Here is a 19048-nt window from a genome sequence, read left to right on the forward strand (position 1 = left end):
GGGTGGGCGGTGGGGGCATGGGGTGGGGGAGGGTGGCCCTCAGAGGCCCCGTCCTGGAGGACGGGGCACCACGCCTCAGTTTGTCTGCCTCGGTTTGATTGTGCCAAGGTCTGTCTCATCCTCAGGCTCATCCACCTCTGAGGATGCACGACTCGGGCTCAGTGCCCAGGGAGATTCTGAAACTGTCTCTCTTTGTTTCTTTGCCCTCCTTCCGCATCTTCCGCAGGCTCCAGCTGCAGAAGCCCCTCGGGACGGCCATTGCTGCTGACCTCCGTCCCAAACAGCCCTCCGGCCGAGGCCCGGGCCCCGGGCGAGCCCCCGCCGGCACCAGGCCCCCAGCCCCGCGCAGTCCCGGCCTTCCCGCCTCCTCCGCGCACCATCCCAGCGCGTCCCCGCGGAGCCGGTCCTTGTCCCGAAAAGAGAGCCCCTCCCCTTCGCACCAGGCCCGGCCCGGGCCCGCCCCACCCCGGGGCGCCCCGCAGGCCCGGGCGCAGCCTGAAGGCACCCCCTCCCCTTTGGGGGGCCCCAAGAAAGGACCCAGAGGGAAAGTCCAGACTCAGCGCGCAGCAACCAAAGGCCGGGCGGGGGTCGCGGAGAGTCGGGCGGGGGCCAGATAATGATGCGCGCGGCTCTCTGCGGCCCCCCACCCTCACCCCGGCCCCCCACCCGCAGCCGGCCACACTGAAACAGCTCCCAGCACAGCCTTAGGCGCCTGACGCGCGCCACCCGTGCACCCAGCTTCCCGCCTGCACCCGCGAGGACGCGCGCCAGCACACACAGCGACCACCCGCCAGCCCTGCCGACTGGGGCACCGGGCCCCGGGGGAGCGCCCACCTCCCCATCCTTCCCCTTCCCCGCCTCTCCTCCCGCTGCCCTTCAGGTGGGGCAGGCTCACCCTCCGCCCCGGGGAAGGCTCAGCGACTTATCACCAAGGACTCCACTAATGGGGACCCCTGCTCACCCACCAGGCCTCTGCTGTTCCCCATGCCCCCCTAGGGAACTCTGCTTACACATCCTGCGGCGTCTTTTCCTCCTCCTGACCCTCTTCCAGCCAAAGCCCCCCCCCCACTGCCCCCCTTTTTGGAAAGGCAGCCTCAAATTCCAGAAATGGAGGCTCCAGCCTCCCACTAGGGGCTAATCCCACCATCCCTTGGGAGCTCAGGTGGTTGGAAAGCCTCTTCTCAGCTGCCAGACTGGAGTTGGAGAGGTGAGACCTAGGAGCCATTGGTCTACTCAGGTGTGAGGGGGCAGGTGTGACCTGCCCCAGAGTCAGCACTGTCCTTGACACCCCTGTGGGAAGCAGTGGGCAGGTGATGGGAGAAGGGTGCTCCCTCACACCCCTAGGGTACAACGACCCCCTTCCCCTAAGTTTGTGTGGGAACCATCAAGTGTGCAGGGGCTGCTTTCCTGGGCAAGAGTTTCCCAGTGGGAAGTTGCGGGGGTGGGGGGGGCGGGGCTTTAAAAAAACGTTTCGCCCCTTCCCGTGGTCCCCTGATCTAGTGCTGAGGACCCCTCACCATCAGGAATTCCTTCTTGCCATCTAACCTCAATCTTGCCTACTGCAGTTTCAGCCAACTTCTCTCTCTCCTGAAATCAGTGGGGGTGGAGAATGACTGGTTATCATCTTCTCTGCACTGGCCCTTTGGAGATTCAGGGACCCAGTTCTGGCTGCATCACCCTCTCTGTCCTCCTGGCGCTGAAGAGTGGGCTGGATCAGACCATCATCTCCCCTACGGGAGAGAGAGCAGAAATAGGCAGACAGACAGACAGCTGGCCCCTGGACTCGAGGCAGAAAGGCCCTTCTCACTTCTGTACGTTTCTATGATGGGTCCAGCCCCAGTGCCCTCCGCCTCTAGCTCACCCTTCAGCCTGTCCCCTCTTGTTCTAAGCCAGCCCATGCAGCTGAGCAGTCCCTGCAGAGGGTGAGGCCTGCGCTGCTCCATGAATGGATATGGGGCCTCCTCCTGGGTCTGGCTCCTGCATAGCTCATCCCCACTGATCATCAGCCTCAACTGCCTACATCTGGGCCAAGGGGCTGCAGAGGGGATAGTCAACCTGCCCATTTGGGACAGGTCCCCTGCGCTCTTCCTCCATCCTCGGCACCCACAGCCTCTGTCCCCTGGCATGGTCCCTGTTCTTCCCTGGGTCACAGAGAGCAGGGCAAGACAACCTGGGGAAGAGGAATAAAGGCCCCAGCCTGCCCTAGTGGTCTGGCAGCATCCAGCCTCCATCACTTAGAAGGATGCCCGTGAGGAAATTGGCCCTGAGAGAAGCCTGGTGGTGCCAGCTGAAGCCCCTGATGGAGAGTTGGCAGGCTTGGGCAGCTGCTTCTATGTCGAGGTGGTGGCTTCTCTGCAGACCAGCCCAGGGGAGGACTCCAGGGTGGATGGCCTTCAAGGTTCACCCTTCACTGATGCAGAAGCTCCCAGAACACTCAGGAAACCTCTACGGACAGAGCCCTCTTTGTCAACCCGAGACCCATCCCAAGGCCTCTACTGCCCTCTGGGTCCAGCAGAGGGGGTGGAGGAGGGGCCACTCCTTCCCACCTAGAGCTTCTTCGAATGACAATCAGCTCGTGCCAGGTGGGGACCAGGGCTTGACCCCTGGTGCCCAGGTCCTGGGCCTGTTCCTTGCCACCAACCGAACTGTGAATGTAGGGCCCCCCAGCCTCACCCCTGCCCCAGGACCAACAACACCCTGGTTTGGTGTTGGGAGGAAAAAGGGGGCGGCCTGAGAGAGCCCCAAACCCATCCCACACTCTAGCTTCATCCAGCACTCGAGCTGGGCAGAGACACAAAACCCTGTCTGCCCTTGGGATTCCGGACCTCCCTAGGGCTCCCAACTGACCTCAGGCCTCTGCGTCATTGAATGTCACCGAGGTGGGGGAGGAGAGGAGGGGGCAAGTGTGTGGGGGAGCTAGGGTACTGACTCTGCCCCTCCCCACCCCGGAAGGGTCTAGGGCAGAGGAAAACACCACCTTCCAGTGCCCCCACCTCCCACTGCAGTCTCCTCCCCCTTGGGCACCCATTCCTGCCCACCAAGCCCTCCCAGTCCTGAGCCCCTTCTCTGTAAAAGAGTGTTTCACCACCACCACACCCTCCAGCATTTCCCCATTGCCACCGCCTGTGTCACTTGGCTCAGATGCAGGTCTGCTCACCCCAGAACATGCCTCCCCTCCCCAGCTGCACTGTGCACGAAGAGGGTGCAGGTGAGGAGCTATGCCCCCAGTATGTGGGCTGCCCCCTTCCCAGCTTCTCGCAGGGGCCTGGCTTGTGCAGTCTTCTCAGCTGGGGTGGGGTCAGGGGGAATCCGCCCTGGTGAGCATGGGGTGAGGGGCAGGGAGTTGCCCTTCCCCTCCCTGGGGAAGCCACTGAAGAATGTTTACATGCCAAACAGAATGTAACACCCTCCCCCACCCCCCCTAGTCACTGCATGGCCTCTGCCCACCTTGCACCTGTACATCCCCACCCCAGCACCCTGGAAGCCGCTGTCATGATTAGATCGGGTCTCGGAAGGGAAGTAGCCATCACACCATTAAAAAGCCTGTGGACCTTTCTTTCTGTTGGCCTGGACTCTTTTTCCTTTGGGGGATAGGACAAAGCCCAGGCCTTGGGGCTGGGAGTAGGCAGCGGGGAGAGAGCAGGCTGGTGGGAATGTGAGGAGGGACTGTCCTGGAGGTTGGTTGTCTGCAGAAGAGGACATGGAAGCTCAGGGTGCATACAGGTAATTTGCGCAGAGTCACACGGGTGGAAGGGGATGGCCCTGCTGTCTCTGATAGCAAAGCTCGGGCTCTCTCTGCTCCCCTGGCTCCAAGAGACTTTTAAGTGTAGCTTTGTGCAGAGAGGGAAGGGGGAATTTTCATTGCCCCCAAGTTTACAGACAAAAGCACAAGTGTTTGGAAAACCAGAAAGTACAGCAGCTTATAGACAAGGAAGAATAATGATCAGTATTCTAGCAAAATCTATGAAAATCACAAATGAACAGAGCCTCTGACCCAGCATCTCCACTCCTAGAAATGTATCTTTAAGGATATACCTGTAAACTCACCAAATTATATGTCCTAAGTAATTCATGGCAACATCCTTTGAGCTCCACAAAGCCTCATCTACAATTCCAAAAGCCAGAAAGTTCTGAAAACTGGGAGACAGACATCCCATTAGATCAGCATCAACTCATTTGATATACAAACCTGACAAGACCATTTATAGTCTTTATTAATTCCACTTACCATACATATTTGCAGTGAAGTATTAATGTGTTTGGTTATGGGATGCTGCCTTAGGTCCTATTGGGGTGTTTCCCAATATATGGACTATACACTGAGTTGCCTTTCTAACTCTAAATGTATTCTGAATTCTAAAAGATTTTCAATTGTTTGGATCAGAGACTGTAAACCTGTAAAAAGCAAGCGCTGAGAAACAATCTAAATGTCCATTTAATGGGGGCCTGTTAATAGAGCATGTGATGTTGTAGGGTGCTGTGAAGCTCTGCCATGAAGGAGGGGGCTTTTTGTATCTAGTAAAAGGACTGTGTGTGTAATGTCCACCTATTTAGATGAGTCAGAGGCCTCTGGTTGCTTTGGGAGGCCAGGGGGGTGGGGGGAGGGAGGCTGCAGTGGAGTGTACTTGCTATACTTTCTGCATTTTGGACCCTAGGTTCAGTATGTGTGAATCTTTCACCTAGACAATACATAAACAACTTCTGTCCCAGGGCAGACTCCCAGCACTGCCTGGGATCCGAGGGAAAAGGACGCAGGCTTTGATGTCCTGCTCTCCCTCTGAGAAGACCACCCCACCACAGCTCTGACATCCCAGAGCCTGTGTAACCGTCTCCTGTTTCTTTCTTTTGACATGATGCAAGGGAGCTCTAGGGCCTGATTCACTAGCTTTCAGTGGGAACCCCACATGCTTTTACCTTCCTTCTTGTTCAAAAATGTCAAAAGCAGGTCATGTTTGTAATAAACAGGCAAGTGCTAAAAGCATGTAAAATAAAACACAAAAGGCTCCCATCCACAAACCTGACCATCTAGAGGCAATCCTTGTGGACCCCTTGGTGTGTACCATCTCAGACCTTTTAGGTTTATAATAATAGCACTCTTTCCATATGTCTTTCTTATAAATAGAGGAGCATATTATACCTACTATTCTGAAAAACGATGTTTACACCCAACATCTTAAAATACAGATGTTCCTTGTTTTTAGTATATTCATAGAGTTGTACAACCAGTCATCACAATCAAAGTTAGAATATTTCCATCAGCTCCAGAAAGAAACACCATACTTATCAGCAATCACTCCCATTTCTCCCCAACCCCTCAAGCCCGAGGCAACCACTAGTCTATTTTCTGTGTCTGTATCATTTGCCTATTTTGGACATTTCATATCATTGGAATTGCACCATACGTGGCTCTTTGTGACTGCCTTCCTTACCCAGCACGTTTCCAAGGTTGACCCATGTTTAGATCTTATCAGTACTTCATTCCTTTTTAAGGCTGAATGATATTCTGTTGTAGGGATAGACCACATTTTGTTTATACATTCATCGACTGATAGACTTTGGGTTGCTTCTACCTTTTGGCTACTACGATTATTTCCTTAATACTTATTTATTTATGTCAGGTCTTAGTTATAACACATAGGATCTTTAAGCTGTGGCATGTGAACCCTTAGTTGCATGTTGTGGGATCTTAGCTGTGGCATATGGAATCTAGCTCCCTGACCAGGGATCGAACTTGGACTCCCTTCTTTGGGAACATGGAGTCTTAGCCATTGGACCACCAGGGAAGTCCCTGATAAAGGGTTTCAAACAGACATTACCCTGTTGGATCTGTGTTTTAAAATGTTCATTACAGTGGGTGTGTCGGGGTGGGGGGTGGGGTGGGGGTAGGGGGTGGGGCAGGTTTGAGAGGGGTGAGACTGGAGCCAGTGGGAGGGGCTTCTATCACTTGTTTTAACCCTCCTGCCAGACTGCTTGTTCAGTGAGGGCAGGGACTGTGGCAGAGGCATCTTTCTACCTTACAAAATGCTGAGGTTGCATTAGAGACTCAACAGCTCTTGTTAATACTATCACCCGTCATCACCACCAAATCACTCCCAAGTCTACTAGCATCACCATATCAACAATGTAGCTCTTTCCCCAGAGCTTTCTCAGGGAGTCCAGCCTAGCGCAGACTGGAACATCTCCAGCTCAGCAGCTTGGGTTGAAGACTGGGGCCAGAGTCAGGGGTCCAGGTCTTCTCTCTGCTGCTGAGTCAGTGGCTGGTGACCCCAGGCAGAGGTGTTCTCAGCCTCCCAAATTGTTCTCCTTATCTGTTCAAAGAGGGGGCTAGATTAAATGAGAGATTTTCCAAAAAAAATTGTTTTTTCAGCTTAGGCCCTTGAGAAGCTTATTTGCTTAGAAATCTAGAGCCCTTGGAATACGATGTGACAATCTCCCAGCTTTGCCAACCTGGTAGAATCAGATCAGAACGAGTCTGACATTGATGGCTTCCACTGTGCTTTCATGGCAGGGGCCATGAATGAGAACTGAGGGGGGAGATCAGACAAATTCTGAGTCTTAGGCATTCACTGCAGGCAACTAGGTCAAGACCTTGGCAAACTCCTTCCTTCCCTACCATCACTCCCCATTCACCACAAGGTAATCTGGGAAGCTCCTGAAATAGAGTCAGAGGGCAGGCAGATGGGACTGTGTGTATGGGAAGAGACCCTGAGTGAAAAAATGGAAGGGTAATGGGTCTGGGATCCCCAGGTCAGCCAGACTGTCTGGTGTGGTTTCAGGTGTGTTTCTGCCTGGGACATACGCTCCAGGTAGAAGTACAGGAAGGCCTCGTGTTCCCTTCCTGTGTACGGGAAGGGTTCTCAGCCGGAAGAACCCTTCACCTGGTTAGGACCTAGATTTCGGTCTTGAATACCGAGCTGCCGGCCAGGCTGTGGCTACAAATAGACACAGATGAACTAAGGCTTCATAGGACAAAGGGCATCCAGGGAGAGCTGGCACTGTGCTCCAGGGGACTTCTCCTTTTAGGGACCCTTGGAAGTGCTGCTGACCAAGGGGCTAGGGCCTCATCTCCCACACACCCAGCTACCCCCTGGCAGCTCAAGGTTACCCCACTTGGTCCTTGAGCACCAATATGTAAGTCACAGAGCCACAATGTCAGTGACTTCTGAGTGGATGGCAGCCCCTCCCCCCTCTTCCCCCCCTCTCCCAGGGAACTAAGCCAGACAGGCAGGGATCCCTGGAGACCTGGGAGGGCCCCATCCTGGGCCAGCCCCTGAGGGCTGGATTCTGACTGAAGGCTTTCTGCTCATCAGTCTGTCTCTCCCGCCTCCAGAGTCCAAGGGTTCAAGTGGTGGGTGGTTTGAGCTGTGCTGGGCACTATAGAGGGAGTCCACGCAGGAGAAGTTTGGTGGGTAAGCAGCATGGGATTCGAGGAGCTGCTAGAGAAGGTGGGCGGCTTTGGGCCCTTCCAGCTGCGGAATGTGGTCCTGCTGGCCCTGCCCCGGGTGCTGCTGCCCATGCACTTCCTCTTGCCCATCTTCCTGGCTGCTGTGCCAGCCCACCACTGTGCCCTGCCTGGGGCCCCGGACAACTTCAGCAACCAGGATGCATGGCTGGAGGCCCACCTGCCCCGGGAGCCTGATGGCAGGCTCAGCGCCTGCCTCCGCTTCACCCATCCGCAGGCCCTCCCCAACAGCACGTTGTGGGGAGAGGGGCAGGACCCTGGGGAGCAACCAGAGGGTGAGCCCTCCACAGTGTCCTGTCCTCAGGGCTGGGAGTACAACCACTCGGAATTCTCCTCCACCATTGCAACCGAGGTACCCGAGCTGGGAGGTTGGGGGACATGTGAGTGAATGGGTCTGCCATTGCCTTGGGTGATTACCATGTGGGCATTAGATACATTACTTTACCTTTGAGAGTCACCATTTACCAATCTGTAGATGGGGTCTATAACTTTAAAGCACTGAGCTTAGTTCCTGGCTTGTGGTAAAGGCCCTGTGTAAGAACTGCTATTACCACTTGGGAGGTGATTAGGGCAAGGGAGGAGTAAGTTGGCTCCAGGGAGCTGGGGCAGAGATTTGAGAAGGGTTTTTCTGTTCTAAGAGGTGGAAAAACAATAGAAGACTCCTTCTCTCCCTTCTTTTTTCCAGGCCCCAGGTCTAGGATTTATGTAATTCATCTGGAGGATGGAGGAGGAGGTGGGGGACAGTCTGTCTGGGAAGGAGCATAACTCTTGTCATAGTCAAGGCCTTCCATGGGAAAAAACTGAGGTTGCAGGACTGGGGTAGGGGGCAAAGTTTTCTACCCACAAGCTGGAGGGAATAGTTGGGGACTTATTATCTTACATGGAGGTACCAGGATGGCACAGTTGACCTCAGAAAGCCCCAGGGTCTGGGAGAAGAGGGATTGGTACCAGCTGGAAGGGGCCTATGCCCATAGGAGGCCCCTCCCTGCCTGTTCCTGCAGTGGGACCTTGTGTGTGAGCAGAAAGGCTTGAACAAAGCCACTTCCACCTTCTTCTTCGCCGGTGTGCTGGTGGGGGCCGTGGCCTACGGATACCTGTCTGACAGGTCGGGTGAGGTAGAGGGGGCCAATACGGAGTGGGGTGGGGAACCGTCTTCCACTAACTGTAGTATGGGACTTCCCGTCTACAGGGTGCTGACCCTGTGTGACCCCTGTGCAGGTTTGGGCGGCGCCGCCTGCTGCTGGTGGCCTACGTGAGCTCCCTGGTGCTGGGCCTGGCGTCTGCAGCCTCAGTCAGCTACATCATGTTTGCCATCACTCGAACCCTCACTGGCATGGCTCTGGCTGGCTTCACCATCATTGTGATGCCACTGGGTAAGGCACGCAAAGAATGGGTAGGACCTACAGTCAAAGGTGAGACTGAGCCCATCTGGCCCTTGCTAACTGTCTTCCTGCCTCCAACCCCTGCCCTGGCCCAGAACTGGAGTGGCTGGACGTGAGACACCGGACCGTGGCAGGTGTCCTGAGCAGCACCTTCTGGACAGGGGGTGTGATGCTGTTGGGACTGATCGGCTACCTGATACGGGATTGGCGATGGCTCCTGCTGACTGTCACCCTGCCTTGTGCCCCAGGCATCCTTACCCTCTGGTGAGACTTGTGGGCAGCTGGGGAGTGGGAGACACAGAAGCCAGAGACAGAATGAATCACTTCCCAGGTGTCTCAGAGGTAAAGAATCCACCTGCCAATGCAGGAGACGCGGGTTTGATCCCTGGGTCAGGAAGATTCCCTGGAGGAAGAAATGGCAACCCACTCCAGTATTCTTGCCTGGAGAATCCCATGTACAGAGGAGCCTGGTGGGCTACAGTCCATGGGGTTGCAAAGAGTCAGACACGGCCGAGCGACTGAACACACACGCATGGACGAGATTTGAAAGAGAAACTGAGATGAAGAGAAACAGTCAGTGACCAAGAAAGAGAAAGAGAGACAAACATCGGTATAAAGAGGATGGCATCGGGCATGTGAAGGAGAGACAGAGAGAACAAAATATAGATAGAGATGGAATGACAGAGACAGAACTGCTGAGAGACAGTGAGAGACCAGGACTGAAAGGCAGATTCAGAGGCACAGACAGAGCAACAGGGGAGCTGGGGATGGAGAGACAGAGCAAAGCACAAACAGGCTGGTGCCCGGGACGAGTGGGGCTGGGGCAAAGCCAGCACAGGAGTCCAGACAGGAGGGTGAGAGGCTGGGTGAGGTGGCCACTTCACTGCCTCCCCCAAGTGAACTGGTTTTGGATGATCCCTCTGGGTATGTCTGTGTGTCTGTCTCTCTTTCATCCTCTGCCCTCCTGGTCACCTGTGGGAGAAGTGATAGCTATTGCTGGGGGCTGAGGTTTTGGGAGTGAGACCAATTCATTCGAGCAGAGCAGGGAATCCCAGGCTGTGGGGTACCTAGGCCTCGGCAAAGAAGAGTGGGCAGAGGTGGCTATGAAATTGGGCCTTAACAGATGAATAGTTCATCAGATGAGGAGGGCTTGGGAAGGGAACATGTTCCAGGCTGAGGGTACTGTGTGGGGAAGAGCCTGGAGGCAGACAGGTGTGCCCAGGAGGGAGATGTGGCTTAGGGCGGCGACTCTGACTGAAGGGCCTCCTCCTGTCCCCCAGGTGGGTGCCTGAATCTGCCCGCTGGCTTCTGACCCAGGGCCGTGTGGAAGAGGCCCACAGGTACCTGCTCCACTGTGCCAGGCTCAATGGGCGGCCTGTGGGTGAGGACAGCCTGAGCCGGGAGGTGAGAGTGAATGCATGTTGTGCTTGTGTGCAAGTGCATGCTTGTGTGTGAGCGTGGGGGTCAGCAGGTTGTGTCAAGGGTCCCCTTCCTGGGGTCCACACTGTGCAAGAAAAGCTCCTGGACCCCAGTAGAACGTCCCAAACTCTTCAGGATGTCCTACTGGCCCTGGTGGGCCACACCCTTTGCTCAGGGCCCACCCTACTCAGCTCCCACCTGCATCCCCTCCCCCTCTACTGCAGCAGAGGATAGAGATCCAGGGAGAACAAGGTACCTTGCTCAGGCCTCACAGCCGACTCCAGCATCACAAACCCTCCTCCTCCCCCACCAGGCCCTGAACAAAGTGGCTGCCGCGGAGCGGACAGTCCGAAGACCCTCGTATTTAGACCTGTTCCGGACACCACGGCTTCGACACATCTCACTGTGCTGCATGGTGGTGTGGTGAGGAGGGAGCCTGACCTGGGCCAGGTGGGGTGGGGGAGGGGCGGGCTCCAGCTGGTGCTGAGTGTGAGAGGACACGGGACAAGTGAAACTGTAACTGCGGGTGGCGGGAGGGTCAGCTTCTGGAGGGACTGGACTCTGGAAGGTCAGGTTGGAGCCGGTGTCAGAGATACGTGGGGTCAAATGCAAGCTCTGCCGCTTCCTAGTGAGCCCTTGGACAGGTAGGTCACTTAGCACCCTGAGCCTCAGTGCCTCTGCTGTACGACAGGACGCTATTAGTTCCTATCTCACGGGGTTGTTGTGAAGATTAGGTAAGGGCGTTTGGGCCACCAGAAGGGATTATGGGGACTGGGAAGGTCATGGGCAGTGGGCTCCGAAGGTGGGGAGAGATGGTCCCTCTAAAAGGCCTAAGGCTCCTGAGAGGACAATGGGGCGCGAAGGAGGACCCCTGAGCGGCATCGCGACCTCCTCAGGTTTGGAGTGAACTTCTCTTACTACGGCGTGAGCCTGGACGTGTCGGGACTAGGCCTGAACGTATACCTGACGCAGCTGGTGTTCGGGGCCGTGGAGTTGCCCTCCAAGCTGCTGGTCTATCTGTCGGTGCGCCACGCAGGACGCCGCCTCACGATGGCGGGAACGCTGCTTGGCTCCGCGCTCGCCTTGGGCTTCAGGATACTGGTGTCCCCCGGTGAGCCCCGCCCATTCCCGTAGGCCCCGCCCCCTGGCCGAGAACCCGCCCCACCCCATCCCGGAAGCCCTGACTCAAGGCCCGTTAAGTCCCGCCCTCACCCGAGACTGCACCTCCTATCCTGGGAGAACCTCGGTTATCCGGCAAGGCCGGCTCACTGACTGAACCCCTTTCCCTCCAGAGATGAAGTCGTGGAGCACCGCCCTGGCGGTGATGGGGAAAGGTTTTTCTGAAGCTGCCTTCACCACTGCCTACCTGTTCACGTCGGAGTTGTACCCTACCGTGCTCAGGTGAGGGGTCCCAGGCAAGACACCTGGAGGGAGGGCTTGTTAGTCACATCTCTTACTAACATCCTAGACACGTACACCGTACCCCGGTCCCTGTCATCCATTCCTTACAGACCTAATCTGAGCCTTCTGCGTTTGTCTAAATCTGGGAAGAGGTGGGGCATTTAATCTTTACAGAGTGACCCTGAGCAAAGTCAGACAACTTCTCTGGGGCTCCTTTAAAAGAAAACAGTCGCAAAAGGCCCCATCTGTCCAACTCATCCCATCCTACTCACTACAGCCTAAGCAAAGCTGCCCTTGAGGGGTTGTCTCTGGACATAAGGCTCTTTCAGGTAGCTACTGACAGGTGGAGAGGAAATGGGCAGACAGCTGGGCATGTTCAGAAAGCCCTCTGTCTTCTCTAGCACAGCAGTCTGTTTCAGCTGCTGACCTCTTCCTTTCACACCACCCTCTCCCCATCCTCTTTCTAATGACTTCTTTATTTTCCTTCTGCAGTACCTGACTGGTACTATCAGAACAGGAGCCCATCCTCCTGTGGGTGCTGGCTCGAGGGCCCCTGGGCTTGGGGGTGGGTGGGAAGACCACCTGAAAGAAGCCCCAGTTTTCTTAGCTGTCTGGGGAGAAGGGGGCACCAGGGCCTGCCAGCCCAGAAGGGGAGCCCCGTGAGGCATGACTACAAGTAATTTCAAGTACCAGCCCTCTCCTCCGTCCTCTTTCTGAACAGACAGACGGGGATGGGGCTGACTGCACTGGTGGGCCGGCTAGGGGGGTCTTTGGCCCCACTGGCAGCCTTGCTGGACGGAGTATGGCTGTCATTGCCCAAGCTCGCTTATGGGGGGATCGCCCTGCTGGCTGCCTGCACTGCCCTCCTGCTACCAGAGACAAAGCAGGCACAGTTGCCAGAGACCATCCAAGATGTGGAGAGGAAGAGGTGTGTGCACAGGACTGTGTCTGTGTGAGCACGTGCATGTGGGTATGGGTGCCCAGGTCCCTGACATCTAAGATTCAGAGAGGGAGCCATGTCAGCACATGTGTATCCAGTCATGTGTGCAAGTGTGCATGGCAGCATGACCTGCAGTGTGTATAAAAGTGTCCATGAGTCCATACCTGTGTGTGTGTCCAGGAAGAAGAGGATGTGTACACACACTCAAGTATGCCTACATGTCAGGGATGTGTCAGGCATGTGTGGGAGTCACTTGTGGGAGTGCATGTGTTTGCATGTCAAGAGCTGGGGGGAGCCCCAGGCCAGCCCTCAGGGGCAGGCTGGGGTGGTTGGCTGAGAGGCTAAACCCCACCATTGCTCATGACTCCTTCCTCCCCAGTGCCCCATCCAGTCTTCAGGAGGAAGAGATGCCCATGAAGCAGGTCCAAGACTGAGTGGTATTGAGGCCAGGCCCTCTACAGAAGTTCTGCAGCAGGGGCTAAGAGAACAGAAGGGCAGGCCCTGGGACTGGGGCTGGGGGCAGCGAGCCCCCTGCCTGGGGCTGCAGTTGCTCTCTCTCTGTTCTCATCCAGTCTGACTATTTGGCCTCCGGTAAAACAGCAGCTTCCCAGAATGCAGTGGGCTGCTGGAGAAGTCTGGGACCCCTCTCATGGCTGGGAGGATTTTGTAAATAGAGGTGCCCCTGGAGCTGTGGGATAAGCCCTGGATGAAAAGCCACTGAGTCTGGCCCTGGGTTCTGGTCCCAGCTTTGTCACTGACTTCTGGGTGACCTTGGGCTTGTGACTTTCCCTTTCTGGTCATCTCTCAAATGGATAATGAAGCCTCTTAGCAGACCTCACCACAGGATCTATCTCCTCTCATGCTCAAATGAGATGCTAAGGTGCTTCTTCTAGACATGGTGCTAAAGAAATAACTGTCCTATGGTACTTCTGGTACCAGTAGGTCTGGTGGGCATGCTGTCCACTGTGTGGGGCTGGGGCTGCCTGGTGCCAGAGCCAGGGAGCCAGGAGAACAGAGCTCTTTGTTCCTGTGGCTGACTTTGCTACCTCCCAGGCACTCTGCAGGTTAATGCACCCCCTCACCCCTACACTCCCCACCCTGCAACCCACTGTCTAGGCCTCATGTCTAAAGAAGAATTGAAGGCATGGGAGCTAACATTTTATTGGAGAAGCGAAAATAAACACACATTTTATGAGTACCTTGAAGTTACAGAATTTGCTGGGTCAAGCGATTGGAAAGACCAAGAGGCTACCCTTCAAGTGATGTGGCCTGTGTCCCTGACCAGATAGGAATGGGAGAGGGAGGAGATGGCAGAGAAAGTCTAGACTCTGGTCTACCATGGAGCCTAGGCCCAGGCCACCAGAATCCCACCTTCTCCCACTGTCTTGGGACTAGAAAATTCTGTAGCTTCCACTGGACCATGGAGGGGTTGATGGAAGACCCGGGTTAGTGTGACCTTTCCTGTGAGTATTTCATTTAGATTTTATCTCCACGGGGTCATAGATGTAGCAGCCCACATCACCAATGTTCACACCTGAAGGAGAGAACCCCATTACCAAGGGCCTTGGGGCTGGGGGTTGCTGGGCTGAAGGCTGGAGGGAACTCGGAGGGGCCTGCAGTGTGTTTGACCACAGGGGAAATTGTCCACACAGACCCACATGCCATACTTCAGGCCCAGTGTCTGGGGTGGGGCTGCCCACCTTTGGGGCCAAACAGGTAGCCATAGCAGGGAATGTGGCAGTAGGGGGCGCCGTCATGCTGGGACACAGAGAAAAAGAGAGACGTCTCAGCTTGGCTCTTTTCCAGCCTCCCTCCCAGCATAGTCACCCACCCCTGCCCTGCTCACCTCAGCGTGACTCCCAGCAGTCAGGGTCTTCCGGCACCGCTGGCACCTCAGACAGGGTCGGTGCCAATTTCTGCCCAAAGACATCACCGTCTCAGCTGGTGGAGGAGAGGTGGTAGTTCCAGGGACAGAGCAGGGAGGCCCACTTGCCTGGCACCACCTCCCTCCACTAGCTTCTGTTGTCACTTACCAAAATAGACGGGTTCCTCACAGCCCGGGCACAACGAGGTCTCCCCAGTGAATGTCTTCATGTGGGGAGGGCCTTTAAGAGGAAGAGGCCCCCAGCTAGGGCTAAGGTGGGAGCCAAGCCTAATCAGGGCCCATCAGCCCTGACTTGTATATGGCACTGTCCTCTTCCAAAAGCCAGGCTCATCCCAGAGCCTCCCACCCACATGGACATGAGCCTGCTTTTCTCAGGCAGAGCTGAGTCCCCTCTGACTCCATCTCCTGCCTCATCCCTGTCTGCAGGAGGGACCACCTGCTCCCTTCTCATCCTCCCAGGGCCTCAGGTGCCCACCAGCCCAACTCTGTCAGCAACCCAATCCTCAGGAAACCTGAGCTGATACAGGAGCTGGCCAGGGCAGGGGTGTCAGGTGTTGGGGAGCACAGTGTCACTGTCCACTCAGGGGATGAAGGAACAGGGAGGGAGAGAAATGAAAGAATGTGAGGGGCTGGCCCATCTCAGTGACCCTTCACACTAGGTTATTCCTTCCACGGCCCTGACCTGGGAGAGGACTGAGTTCTAGGCCAGCTTTGCCTCTGATTAACTGTGTGACTGCACAAGTTCACTTGCCCTCTACAGACCATAGTTTCCTCACCTGTAAAGTGGGAGTGATAATGCCATCTGCCCAATTTACCTCTTTCCCAGTAGGTGACATGAGGAAATATTAGAAAAGGAGCCACGGAGAAGACTTTGCCATGAACAAAGCTGTAGGCATGTGAAGGGGAGGACTAGGTGGAATACTGCCACCTGGCCCCACCTCCCAATCTCACTTACTTTTCTTGCCCTGAGGGAGGCCAGTCCTGGGCCTGGGGGGGCTGAAGCTGCTGGGACTAAGGCGAGTGATGCTGGCAGGTGTGGGAGTGGGAGGTTTGTAGAGGTAGGAGCCCACACCACCAATGTTCACCCCTGCAGAGAGAAGAGGGGAGGTAGGCTTGAGTCTCCAGCTCCCAGGCACACAGAGGGTTCTACTATCCCCTGGCCCTTTCCAGACTGGTACTTACCTCTGGGTCCAAAGAGAGCCCCATAGCATGGTTTGTGGCAATACGGCCTTCCGTTGTGCTAGGTACAAGCAGAGGGAAGAGGACTGCTTAGGGCTCAACAGGGCCTCTCCTGTGCCCCACAGGCTTTTCCCCAAGACAGCTGCCAGGTGTGGCTGTCTACTGGCCTGGGCTGGAGGGAATGGGAGGAGTGAGGGGTGAGCTGGCATGCTAGAATTGCCACAGTGGCCAGGGAAAAAGGGAAAGAGCAGGTCAGGAAGCACAGCTGCTTCCCTCCCCTACCCCACAAAAGCCTCGGGATCTATCAGCACAATTCAGGCTCCCCACATCCTGGCTTGTATGGTGCCTATTGGGTAGGTGATCTTGGGAGTTGGCTACTGAAGCTGCCTTTGGTGGGCAGATGGGACTGAAACGGGGCGCGGGGGCTGGTATCTCAGGGATAGTGACAGATACAGAGCTGTGCGCCCTAGCCAGGCCTCACCTCTGCATGCCCTCCTGGGGACAGGACGCTGTGGCAGTGCTCACATTTCAGGCAGAATGGGTGCCAGTTCTTGCCCAGGGAGCTCACTTTCTCTGCTGTGGAGGACAAGGTGGAATCGGGCAGAGGGGAACCAGGCCAAGCAGAAGGCGCCCTCCTTTCCCCTCTTGTTCCCGCCCACCCTGGCTCCTAGAGGCGAGGGGGAGTGTCTCCGGGAGGCCAGCTCCATTCCGCCCGAGTGCCCAGCAACCCACAGGTGGAAAGAAGGTCCGGAACTAGTCGCCAGCTCCTTGCGTCCTCAGGGAACCCAGTAGCTCTCACTTGCCCCGTCTTCTCCCCTTTCTCCACCCAGGCCTCACCAAAGAAAACTGGTTGCTGACAACGCGGGCAGGTCCAGCTCATGGCGCCACGCTGAGCTGCAGGTGCCGTACAGTGCAGAGGCGAGTCAGCCTTGGCTCAGTTCCCGCCCCCTCTGCTGGCCCCGCCCACGGCTTGGCCCCGAGCCTCTTAGGGCGGAATCTGCTGCTTCTTGGTTCCAATCGCCGGCAGAAATTTAGACCGACTCCACCTGGGGAACGCAGGCGACTTTTACTTCCAACAACTGTCTCGGACCAGAGGACAGGAGAGAAGGCCTGAGGCTAGACTGGGAGGGGACGGAGTAACGAGGACGCCTAGAAAGGTGGCAATAGTTTCTGGTTGGTAAAGAGGGGAAAACTGTTCACAGTGTAGACGCCAGGAAAACACTATTATTTCCCCGATGTGAGGAGTCAGGCATTCTTTGAAATGGTTTAATTTCACTTCATTAGTAGCAGACGGTTAAGAACGGAATCCGGAGCTCATCTCTGTTGAGCAAATTACTTAACTTACTTTCCTTCAGGCAAATTACTTAACTTTCTTCTGCCTCCATTTTTTTTTTTGGCCTCCATTCTTTTTTAAAAAAAATTGGAAGATAATTGCTTGACAATATTGTGTTGGTTGCTGCCATAAATCACCGTGAATCAGCCATCGGGTAGGTATACATATGCCCCCCTCCCTCTTGAATCTCCCTCCCCAACCTCCCACCCCATCCCACACCTCTGAGCTATCACAGAGCACCGGATTTGAATTCCTGCCTCATAAAGCAAATTTCCACTGGCTGTCTAATTTTACATACAGTAATGTAAATGTTTCGATGCTACTCTTTCAATTTGTAAAAATATGGAAGGGTTCTCCAATTTGCGTGTCATCCTTGTGCAGGGACCATACCAATCTTCTCTGTATCGTTCCAGTTTTAGTGTTTGTGCTGCCAAAGTGAGCACCTGCCTCCATTCTTCTCTGTACAATGAGTAGTGAAATAAATTTCTTCCTCATAGGATTGTGGTGAGAATTACATAAGTTAATACGTGCAAAGTGCTCAAACAGCACCTGGCACCTAAATGCTATAAAGTGATAACTATCATTATGATAGATCCCATAATGAATTCAAAACTCTTAGTTTGGAAGCCCCCAAACGTGGTCAAAACATGGTTTGCTCAGAAAATTATAATGCTTATTAAATTTAAAAGTATAATTTCAAACAATTACATATTCCTATTTTAGTATTAAAAGTAGTTCAGCAATGCTTCAAAGGACATTTCAAAGAAATATAAACCCACAAAATGAGAGTAAGTATTTGCAAACATATATCTGATAAGGATATTGTAATCAGAATAAAGGACTTTTATGACCTAACAGACTGGTTCCAAATAGGAAAAGGAGTACGCCAAGGCTGTATATTGTCACCCTGCTTATTTAACTTCTATGCAGAGTACATCATGAGAAACGCTGGACTGGAAGAAACACCAGCTGGAATCAAGATTGCCAGGAGAAATATCAATAACCTCAGATATGCAGATGACACCACCCTTATGGCAGAAAGTGAAGAGGAGCTAAAAAGCCTCTTGATGAAAGTGAAAGAGGAGAGTGAAAAAGTTGGCTTAAAGCTCAACATTCAGAAAACGAAGATTATGGCATCTGGTCTCATCACTTCATGGGAAATAGATGGGGAAACAGTGGAAACAGTGTCAGACTTTATTTTTTTGGGCTCCAAAATCACTGCAGATGGTGATTGCAGCCATGAAATTAAAAGACGCTTACTCCTTGGAAGAAAAGTTATGACCAACCTAGATAGTATATTCAAAAGCAGAGACATTCCTTTGCCGACTAAGGTCCGTCTAGTCAAGGCTATGGTTTTTTCTGTGGTCATGTATGGATGTGAGAGTTGGACTGTGAAGAAGGCTGAGCGCCGCAGATTGATGCTTTTGAACTGTGGTGTTAGAGAAGACTCTTGAGAGTCCCTTACTGCAAAGAGATCCAACCAGTCCATTCTGAAGGAGATCAGCCCTGGGATTTCTTTGGAAGGAATGATGCTAAAGCTGAAACTCCAGTACTTTGGCCACTTCATGAGAAGAGTTGACTCATTGGAAAAGACTCTGATGCTGGGAGGGACTGGGGGCAGGAGGAGAAGGGGACGACCAAGGATGAGATGGCTGGATGGCATCACTGACTTGATGGACATGAGTCTGAGTGCACTCCGGGAGATGGTGATGAACAGGGAGGCCTGGTGTGCTGCGATCCATGGGGTCGCAAAGAGTTGGGACACGACTGAGCGACTGACCTGAACTGAACTACTAGGAGAGTGAAAAGGCTGGCTTAAAACTCAATGTTTAAAAAACAAAGATCATGGCATCTGGTCCCATCACTTCATGGCATAGATGAGGAAACAATGGAAACAGTGACAGACTTTCTTAGGCTCCAAAATCACTGTGGGCAGTGACTGCCGCCATGAAATTAAAAGACACTTGCTCCTTGGAAGAAAAGCTATGACCAACCTAGACAGCATATTAAAAAGCAGACATTACTTTGCCGACAAAGGTCCATACAG

General features: G+C 54.4%; 3 protein-coding genes and 1 non-coding gene across 7 annotated transcripts in view; 2 read left to right on the forward strand and 2 right to left on the reverse strand.

Moving 5' to 3' along the window:
- TTBK1 (tau tubulin kinase 1) overlaps positions 1-617 on the forward strand; it is a 35372-nt gene extending 34755 nt beyond the window's left edge. Inside the window, exon 14 of the mRNA XM_068960871.1 lies at positions 227-617. Within this exon, the coding sequence (XP_068816972.1) occupies positions 227-617 (391 nt within the window). The remainder of the gene's footprint in view (positions 1-226) is intronic.
- Positions 618-7343: 6726 nt separating this feature from the next.
- SLC22A7 (solute carrier family 22 member 7) lies at positions 7344-13801 on the forward strand. 3 transcript variants are annotated; one of them, XM_068994217.1, is made up of 10 exons: positions 7344-7814; positions 8440-8567; positions 8681-8835; positions 8940-9108; positions 10125-10248; positions 10577-10686; positions 11160-11374; positions 11556-11664; positions 12386-12592; positions 12984-13801. In XM_068994217.1, exons 1-10 carry the CDS (start codon positions 7419-7421, stop codon positions 13036-13038), a joined length of 1668 nt encoding a protein of 555 aa, XP_068850318.1. In that variant the 5' UTR covers positions 7344-7418; the 3' UTR covers positions 13039-13801. The 3 variants fall into 3 exon arrangements, with proteins under 3 accessions (XP_068850318.1, XP_068850319.1, XP_068850321.1); XM_068994218.1 differs by having other exon boundaries at positions 8464-8567; XM_068994220.1 differs by lacking the exon at positions 12386-12592 and having other exon boundaries at positions 8464-8567.
- CRIP3 (cysteine rich protein 3) lies at positions 13765-16548 on the reverse strand. Of its 2 annotated transcripts, XM_068994221.1 has the most exons (8): positions 16506-16548; positions 16150-16244; positions 15672-15729; positions 15445-15576; positions 14638-14709; positions 14451-14545; positions 14305-14362; positions 13765-14138 (listed from the first exon to the last, which is right to left on the reverse strand). In XM_068994221.1, the coding sequence occupies exons 1-8, from the start codon at positions 16546-16548 to the stop codon at positions 14077-14079; spliced, it is 615 nt and encodes a 204-aa protein (XP_068850322.1). In that variant the 3' UTR covers positions 13765-14076. The 2 variants fall into 2 exon arrangements, with proteins under 2 accessions (XP_068850322.1, XP_068850323.1); XM_068994222.1 differs by lacking the exon at positions 14305-14362 and having other exon boundaries at positions 14015-14138.
- A 789-nt stretch (positions 16549-17337) lies between these two features.
- On the reverse strand, positions 17338-17444 carry LOC138069846 (U6 spliceosomal RNA). The gene has a single exon (XR_011144114.1). It is a non-coding gene; the product is annotated as a U6 spliceosomal RNA (small nuclear RNA).
- Between the last annotated feature and the right edge of the window lie 1604 nt (positions 17445-19048).

The sequence above is a fragment of the Capricornis sumatraensis genome, chromosome 22 (assembly GCF_032405125.1).
Source record: "Capricornis sumatraensis isolate serow.1 chromosome 22, serow.2, whole genome shotgun sequence".
Taxonomy (NCBI): domain Eukaryota; kingdom Metazoa; phylum Chordata; class Mammalia; order Artiodactyla; family Bovidae; genus Capricornis; species Capricornis sumatraensis.